General features: G+C 32.0%; 1 protein-coding gene across 1 annotated transcript; it reads right to left on the bottom strand.

Annotated features, from left to right (window-relative positions):
• Nucleotides 1-4523: 4523 nt before the first annotated feature.
• On the bottom strand, nucleotides 4524-4935 carry LOC124922421 (flowering-promoting factor 1-like protein 3). The gene has a single exon (XM_047463151.1). The coding sequence runs from the start codon at nucleotides 4862-4864 to the stop codon at nucleotides 4526-4528; it is 339 nt and encodes a 112-aa protein (XP_047319107.1). The 5' UTR covers nucleotides 4865-4935; the 3' UTR covers nucleotides 4524-4525.
• Between the last annotated feature and the right edge of the window lie 4971 nt (nucleotides 4936-9906).

The following is a 9906-nucleotide window of genomic DNA, read 5'->3' as shown; positions in this document are numbered from 1 at the left end:
AACCGCGAAACAGATCGAGATCTCACACTACAAGCCGCTGATTGAAAAGTTAAAAATACGATATATGGCTGGGCGGCGAAGAAACTTTCTTATGCAGGGAGGATCGAGCTTATCAAAACTGTAGTCATGGGCATAATTGAATATTTGGCGCAGTAGATGGTCATTCCAAAGAAGGTAATGAAGGATCTAGACACGTTAATGAGGAACTTTATCTGGGGTAGTAGCGGGAGAGGAGGAAAGAAAATCAAATGGACTTCACTCTGTAAGCCAAAAGAGGAGGGAGACATTGGCAGAAGAACTGCGTCGAGTGGAATGAGGCTCTAACCTTCAAGCATCTATGGGTATTAGAACACATCCAGGAATCATTATGGATCAAATGGGTACACAAGCGATTTATGAAACGGGAAACCAATATCTGGACGTGTAAAATTAATGAAGGTACGAGCTGGTCACTAAAAAAATTTCTTAAACTGAGAAGTGGTATTGCAGACCTTTATAACATTTGGCTAGGAGACGGGAAATGTACTCTGTTCTGGCACTATCCATGGTTTGAAAACCAACAAATCATTCACAAAGAGGAGTTCAAAAATACACGTATCAGAAGGGACTACGCAGTGGCAAAAATCAGAGACGTAAAAGACGGGGACTGGGACTCGCTTTTGAGAAGAAATCGAGAAGGACAGATGATACTAGATCACATCAGTAACATAAAACTCTGAGACAGACCCGACATTCATGAATGGAATGCAGAAGACAATGGGAAGCTGGTATCAAAGAGAATATGGGAGGTAATCCAAGAAAAAACGTAGAAAGTAGAACGAGCTCCTCTCGTATGGTCAACCAAGATCATTCCTCGACACCAGTTCATCCTATGGCTTACCTTCTGGGAAAGACTCAGCACTCGTGACCGTATGAACAAGTATATGAGCATCCCGGACGTGAGCTGTCTTCTATGCAACGGAAGTGAAGAACCTTTGATCACCTATTTGGGAGCTGTAGTATAACATTGGAAATTTGGGACAAATTTTCTAAAATCCTGGAGCTGATCAGTGTCCCAAAGGAATGGAAAGAAATCAAAGAAGTGACACTACTCAAAGCCAAAGGAAACAAATTCACAACAAACGTATTCAAGTGCGGGTTTGGAACAGTAGTTTAGAACATTTGGCAGGAACGTAATGCGATAGTCTATGGTAGAATCCGCAGAAGTGTTGAAGAATTATGGAGAGATATAGTCTCGGATTGTGGCGCACTTGCGGGAACGTGGAGAAAAGTTTCAAGTACGGAGCAGAGTTAAAATATCAGCATGAATTTGAATTTACCATTTACTGAAATCATTAGAAATAAAAACATTGTAATCAGATGGTTTATTTACGTTTTTGCTTTTATTCAGAATGATACAGCTTCAAAATAAATCTATGTCTGTATAGAATGATCTCTTAAACTCGTGAGTTTTTTTTTCGTTTTTTTGAAATTTTTAATTGAATGACTCTAATTCGTTTTAAAAAAAAATATCTAAAAACATCCCTAATTTTGACCTGATTTTTTTCCAGAAAAACACACATTGACAACCATATAAATCTCCACAAGACAATGGAAGAAATGGACACATGAAGACGACACAAATCAATCAAGGACATCCGCCATTTTTTGTTTTTCAAGTTTTTGTCTAGATTTTATATTTTTTTGTTTTAGTGTTGGTTAAGTGTTTAAGAAATTTTAATATTTTTTTTAGGAAACATTTAAAATACTATACTCTAATTTTGTGTGTAATTTAATTTTAGATAAATTTCAATTTGTATATATATTTGAATTTAGTATATTTCATTTACAACTTAGTTCTTTAACTTTTTGTTTTTTTTAGAAATTCACTATTAATATGATTTAAAAGTATTTTTTTTTTGTTAAATTGAATTTATTTCATTCACTTTATATTTAAAATACTCCAATTTAAATTTTAAAATTGAAACAAAAATTGTTATTCTTGAGTTTTTGCTGAAGAATGACAACCCAAAAAAAATATAATCGATCATATGTTTTACAGTGGTTGGAGGTTGAAGATGAACTTCTCGAATTAGGCATGTGTCCTACCCATCAATCTTTAAGCTCCATTTGTGTGGTTTTATATCTACTTTTATTTATTTTAGCTATTTATACATCTAAAATGCATTGAGCAATTTTTAATAAAATTCAATTTTTTTTAAATCTTTAAAATAATATTTTTAACAAAGATAATTTTTCTTATTTCATTTACTAGTTTCAATTTTTAACATTTGATTTCCCTTTTTTGTGTTATAAATGAATTATAAAAATTACAAAATTTGTGAGTTAATTTACTTATAATCATAAATCAATTTATGAATATACTAAATTTGTAATTCCTGGTTGGTTTATTTTTTCATTTTTTTCAATGTTCAAGGCATTAGTTTATTTAAGGTAAATAATTATTATTATCCTTTAAAAATGATTTAATGTAAAGAATTATTATTTCCTTTAAATTTAGTATTAGGACATATGATATATATTTTAGACCAGTTAAGATTCGGCAAACAAAACATATTAAAATATGTGTAAAATATTTCTAAAGAATTGACAAAATATTAAAAAGTAGAGATTGTTTTCCAATGGGCATTTGAAACGCAGTACCAAAGTATTTTCTCATCAGCAACCAAGTACCGAATTCCTAGGAAATCTCTTTTCCGAGACCGATATTGTTCTACACGCTAAACATACTTATTTTCTTGTGATAAATATTAGGTGACGACTTTTAAGGCACAAACTGGTAACCAATGTCCCAATTTGATTTAATTTAATTATTTCAAAATATTTAAAGAGATTTATATTTTATATTTTTTTTCTAAAATCGTAACATTTTTCAGTGGAGACGTTTTAAACGAGTATAGTTTTCAGCAAACTCTGCTAAGGACATTTGATGTTTAACTTGAAATTATATTTTGACCCTCAATTTTAGAGAATATATATTTACACTTAAAGAGTGCTAAAAGACCCATATTTTTGTCGTTTTCAACGTGCATGAGCTTCAGGAGTTCGCTTATGTTTAAGTAGTATACGATGTGCGACACCACCTGTACACCTATTGATTTACATGTCGAGATTCGCCAATGAGAATTGACGATCTATTCCTTTATGAGAGATGTTGAAGAGATTTTGTACATAAGAAAAAAAATCAACGTTAACTCTTTCTTCCATTTAGTGAGCTCCCTTAGTAACAAGAGAGGGGAATCATGAGAGGCGGCGAGAGAACACTCCAATTTAGAGCACCTCCTTACATTGACAGTCTTCGGATCTCCCTTGTCGGCGGGACAACTCTATCTTACCTCAGAAGTCATAAATGAGACATATTTGACTACCTTTTATCATTAGACTCGTTGACTCGTCGTGCTCGAGCATAACCACGTAGAAAAACCTATTACGTGTCTACCATATATATATATATATATTAAATACATGTATGCATATAGATGAGATGTGTGTCCGAAAATTCAATCTAAACTCCATGGGAAAACATAAAGGAAAATGAAAAGGCCTAACATAATGAGTTGCTTGTCTTTGAGTCTGTGTTATGCATATAAGTTGGATACTAGATCATTAGCCACGTGTTCAAGAAGGTCAACCACAAGGTAAACAAGACCGTTAAAGAAGACTAACGATTCAATGTACATCACGAAAGTAGGCCATAGCAAAAGACGAAGGAGCAGACCAAGGATAGTTGAATTAGGCTAGATTTTGTTATGCTGTTTCTTATTTAATTTTTTTCTACAAGTTGAATTATAAGGTGAATGCATGTTTGTTACTGTGATTTTTATCTCACACCAAAATAAGACACTCTGTTTCTTAAATATATAAAAAAAAAAAGATGAATTGGAAATTGGATGCCTATTATGCTTTTATGACCTATATGTGCATAAGGGTGACATTGTTTGTCCCTATTACTTTCTTCTTGAAATCCATTAATCTCGATGACTCAACTACTCGACGCTTCACGAGTAAGAGATCCCACCACACATGTCGTTTTAGGAGGAATGAACAAACAACCTTGGAGAATTGACTGAATCAAAAGTATCAAATACAACTAGTAAATAGTTTATTGAATACAAAATTATCAAATACAATATAAGTTAGAACAGTCTCTTCCCACTGTAACCCAATCTTGGAGAAATAAAACAATATTCAGACAATTCATCAACAACGTCTAACCCAAAAACAGGCTTCCAAATAATATATAGAGACAAATGCTCCCGTCTTCATAGACATGTATTTCGAAGATATGGCTCATTTGAAAACACTTTTTGGGTCTAGGTCTGAGTAAGACCAACAAGTATTTTTTTTAAGTTATTAAAGATGGTAAGAAAATATTGTAGTCAAAACCTAAATATAAAAGAGTTTTTTTTTTTTTTTTAAATCCAGTCAGTTATCCTTATAGGCGATAGTTAAAAAACTGCAAACTTGAACAACACAAATTAAGAGATCTAGAGTGAGATAAGATACAAGCTACTAGCTAATTGGTTTACATTTGCATCACAATATCTCTAACTTCGAAGACGTTTTTGTTCTTGACAACGATGTCAAACATGTGCATAGACTTGAAACGGCCAAAGTCTTTTGGGAGAGAGATGAGATGGATGGTCGAGCTCTTGTGGAATTGGAACAGGTCGGGGTCATCATAGTATCGTTCCCATCCAAGGGAGAATAACTTTTTCTCTAGAACCGAGTACGAGGTGATCACTTCATCTGTTGGAGTATAGACCAATACTTTCCTTCTCTGCAAGGATCCTTGATTCGACTCGGCTGCAGGGTTCTCGACAAGACGAACCACACCATTTCTGAACATCCAAACGCCCGACATTGTATAAATTATGTTCTTAGAGAGAGTAAGAGAAAAGTTTTGTATTGATTTGTAAAATGGTGGGTTTTAATTTTGAGGTAGGAGTGCTGGATATGTTATTTATCTTAGGGGTTTGGAGAATGAGTATTTATAGTGTGGTAAAGTGGAAAGGTGCATGGTGGGGACAACCCAAAATGATGCATGATGGTTGGATGCATGGATGCCAGAATATAATTTTGGTGTCATCTACTATAATGATAACTATTCAATTATTAATTCAATTTCCTTAATTTCAACTTTTGACTAAATTTAAGTATTTATCAAGAAATTTATATTTTTAAACTTCAAAAATTGTTAGGAAACACTCAGATCCGCTGGTGATGTTTTGAGCTAAAAAGTTTTATATATCAATTTAAATACATTTGTTTCAAACATATTATACTGATTTAAACAAGTTAAATATATATTAACAAATTCAATAATATTTTTTCGATCAAATTTAACGTCAAATTTTAGAAGTTTTCAAATAGTTTATTGTTTTGAAATTGTGAGTACGATGAGTGTTGGGATATCTGGGGATGAAGTATCCATTAATGCAAGAATAACATTACCGAACAATTACAGAAATGAAAGAAATCAACAATTACACAAGACTTTTAATAGTTCAGCCAAAACAGACTTACGTCCACTTTTGAAGCACAAGAGACTCAACTTTATTATCAAGAATGTTACATGAGTATTACAATGATTGTCTCATAATAAAAACTCACACATAACTCACAAGGAAGTAATGCTCTCAAGCCAAATGTTTGACTTTTTAATGTGCTCAACTGTACATTAAATAAGCCCCAATTACGTCTATATCAGTATCTTGTTCAAAACTCTCAAAAGATTTCCAAAATATTTTACCATACTTCCTCATTTTATTTTCATAACAACATATCTAATTTACTTTTGTGATAATCTTATTACCTAATATCAAGAATATACATCAAAATATATAATTTTATTTTGTTGAATACACCTTTTTATTGTACCAAGATTGTATAACATTAATATATCATATTTGTAATATTATAAATTCATTATCAACAATGTGATCCAATTTCGATCCACATTCAAGGGTTGTTGAGGATAAATATGTATGTATTGAGAATTAAAGTACACTAGGATTGGGAGGAATCCATTAATTCAATTTCTAAATAAATATCAGAATATTATCATTTATTTGTCCCACAAACATTATAAATGTGTATTTTTATTAATAATATTAGGAATATAGACTTTTTTTTTATTAATCATTATCTAGTTAACAAGAAATGTTGGGTGTTAGCGGCTAATTAAATAAACATGTATATTTAAGTGTCGAGCTTTAGAATATGCATCTATTAATGCACCTTAACAACGATGTAACTAATACTCCGCCGTGGTCCATAAGGAGCAAGATTTATTCCACTCCTCGTGAAGTTAATGGTCCCCTTGCATGATCAGGGTTATCAGACATCATCCCTACAATTTGTCAGGACCACAATATTATCCATACCAACTTACTTTTAAGAAAAATTGGAGTCATGGTAGTTCGATCCTACCAGTGCTTGTGCCTGTATCACCTATATACAAAAGTAAAGCAACAATTCCTCGTTTGTTGATTTTTTTCTTTTTATACAGTAGGGTCGAATACACCTGGTAGTCATAATAAATATCATAGTGTGATCGGGTTTTGATGTCAAGTAATGATGAACATGCTAGTTTAAGAAAAATACATTTACAGTATATATGTTTGTGAATTTAGTGGGAAACAGTTTTCTTTAGATAATTCGAACCAAACTAGTACTAGCCCAACATATGTCACAACCCTGATGTATCCAAGTCGATCAAAATAGATATTAATGTGGAGTGGGGGAATGCCATGTATGCATCCAGAATCTCCTCAAACATATTTTCACTTGCAACATAATAAACTGGTTTCCCATCATCCCCTTTTATTTTCTTTCTCATTTCAAACATCATGACCCAATTATCAACTTTATGAGAAAAAGTGATTTCACTTTCTAGATTTTGAAATTTTACAATGTGCCATTATGGAGAATAGAAAATTGTAGACTAAAGATGATAGATTCTTGATGGACCAATGGTGTTATGCAATAGGTTTGGGACAAAGATTGTTCGTGGAGGATTAGGCAGGTCTCCACAAAGACATTTATTTAGTTGTCCAATTGTGCATGATCAGGAACATGCACCACGTGATATTAGAAAGTAGAAAGTAAGGGCGCCGCTATATATTGTTTTGTCGATGTCGTAATCGAATATAGACATCGTAATCGAATATCTTTGACATAGAGTTAATTAATTTAGCTTGGAAGCTTATGTTTATACAATGTTAGTATTGACTTAATTATAGAAACTATGTTTATAAAAAAGAAAAGAATAGGCTGTTGAAAGGCTTGAAGAAAATTGTGATGAAGCCATATATGAAAATGATGAGTCAACTATTTTTTGTTTCAAGGAAGGTGGTTTCTATTGAATCCTGGCAGCATGAAGATTACACGAACTAAGACAAATTTACACTACAAATTAAGTTACCACATTATTTATCACAAATTCAACATTATCAAACTATAAAAGTAATAAAAAAATATTCATTTAAAAAAAACAATAAGATATAGAATAGAATCAAAACATTTCATAAAAACTAAAATCGATATGATCATAGTTCTTTTAGTGCAAAGATTTATTTTGTTTTTTCGAGTTTCATAATTTGTACTTCTCTATTTTATTTTCATCTCAAAGCTGCTTCTCTCAAAATTTACAATAACTTATTTATTTATTTTTTATAACATCTTTGCCTATACCAATTTTTTTTACGAGATTTTTTTTTATGTAATTAGCTTATCTTCTTAAATTATGTGATTAATTAACAACTTTAACTTCGTTGTTATTATTCGTGTCACTAGTAGAATAAGTCACTAGTAGAATAAGGGGCGTCTATAACGAATTTATGTAACGGCCTTATAAGGCCATTACATATATTTATTATATGTAACGGTTTTATAAGGTCATTATATATCTGTAACGGCTTTAAAAAAGTCGTTATTGATACCCAAATCTCTCGTTACAATTTTCGCAATAAGAATAACTGTAACGACTTTTAGAGGGCCTTTATAGATAAAAAAAATGTCAGTAACGACTTTGGAATAGAGTCGTTACTAATTCGCTAGTTTGTCGCTTCGTCTTCCACAATATGGGTATTTGTAACGACTTTTAGAGGACCGTTACAGAAACAACATAAATATAAGTAACAACTTTGGCATAGAGTCTCAACTGATACTCATTAAATGAGCATCTATAACCGCTCACGATAAAATCGTTACTGATACTCCTATAATTAACGGTTGAGCTTTTCTTCTTTCTTATTCTCTTTTCTTCTTCCTCCCTTTGCCCCGTTGCCGTCCGACGAAGATTCTTCCTCTGCTTCCGTCTTCCTCCAGATCCGCTGCCGTTCTCAGGCCAGTCGGCATTATAAATATAGCTTTATAATATAGTTAATTAATATGATATAATTAATTAACATTTTTATGATAGTTAGTATTTATCAATTTGTCCGGTTTTTGGTGAGTTTGATATGAGATTTGAAATATATTAATTAGTTTGAAATGAGATTGATAATATGTTTTTGATGAGTTTAATATGTAAACCTTGTTTGATTTAGATTGTAATGTTTACATTTGAAAAGGATATGCATGTTAGATATTTAGCTTATGTATATTTAGTATGATATTAGAAAGTATATTATTTCTTTGAAATAGAAATATTTTGTTTAGTCTCAATAGAAGTTCCTGACAAAACATAAATGACCATATGTCGGACTGATCCAAAGTATATCGAGGGGTTGACCATTTCATAGAATTTGTGAAAAGGTTTACGTGTAGATCTTCAATTGCACGTCCTTGTGTAAAGTGTGTAAATCGAGTATTTGAGAATAAGACAATCGTTAGAAATCATCTAATTGTATTTCACATAAGACAAAATTATGGTGTTTGATATTTTCACGGGGAAAAGACAATTAAAATTGAGAGTGTAAATTATGTTAGTGAGAGTGAGGAAGATGAATTAAATGATGAGCTTATACACGATCCGATCAATGTACAATAGAATAACGAGAGTAATACCATCGACGAACCTATTAACGTTTGTGATGATCACCTAATGGAAAATATTATTGCTGATTTGTACCCTAATGTGAACAATGACAATGAATGTCCTACGAAAAATGAACATCTCGTTGATGATGCTAAGGCATTTTACCAATTGTTGGATGATTCAAAACTACCTTTGTATGAAGGTTCTCAAATTTCCAAAGTCTCATCTCTACATAAACTTCTTCATATACAGAATGTAGGTCAGTTGACAAACATGTCATTTGATTTGTTGTTGAGATTATTGAAGGAAAAAATAATATTAGTTCAAAATCAACTGCCAAATTCGTATTATGAGTGGAAGAAATTCACTATAGACATGGGTCTATCGTACAAAAAAATTGGTGCGTGTAAGAATGATTGTATGCTTTTTCGTAAAGAACATAAAGATTTGTAAAATTGCAAAGTATGTGGGCATTCCATATGAAATATCAACCAATCTAGTGGTGCAATTGGAAAAGGTGAATGAAAAGTTTATTCCTAATAAGGTGTTGCGTTATTTTTCATTAAAACCGAGGATGCAAAGACTTTACATGTGTTCCAAAACCGCTCCACGGATGAGTTGACATAAAGATAGAAATTCTAAAAATGATGTGTTGAGGCATTATGCTAATTCAATGACATGAAAGACCTTTGATAACTTGTAGCCAGATTTCACAACAGACCTTCGATATTTGCAACTTTCTTTGGAAAATGACGGTTTCCAACCATTTGCTAATGGGAAAACATCGTACAACAATTGGCCACTAATTCTTATCCATTACAATGTCCCTCCCACAATATGTATGACACAAGTAACTTCCTTTTTTCCATGTTAGTTCCAGGACCAAAATGTCTTGGAGATTGTATTGAAGTGTTTCTTGACTC

The sequence above is a fragment of the Impatiens glandulifera genome, chromosome 1 (assembly GCF_907164915.1).
Source record: "Impatiens glandulifera chromosome 1, dImpGla2.1, whole genome shotgun sequence".
NCBI lineage: Eukaryota > Viridiplantae > Streptophyta > Magnoliopsida > Ericales > Balsaminaceae > Impatiens > Impatiens glandulifera.
Note: the sequence above shows the minus strand (reverse complement) of the source record. Positions and strands in the feature narration are given on the sequence as shown.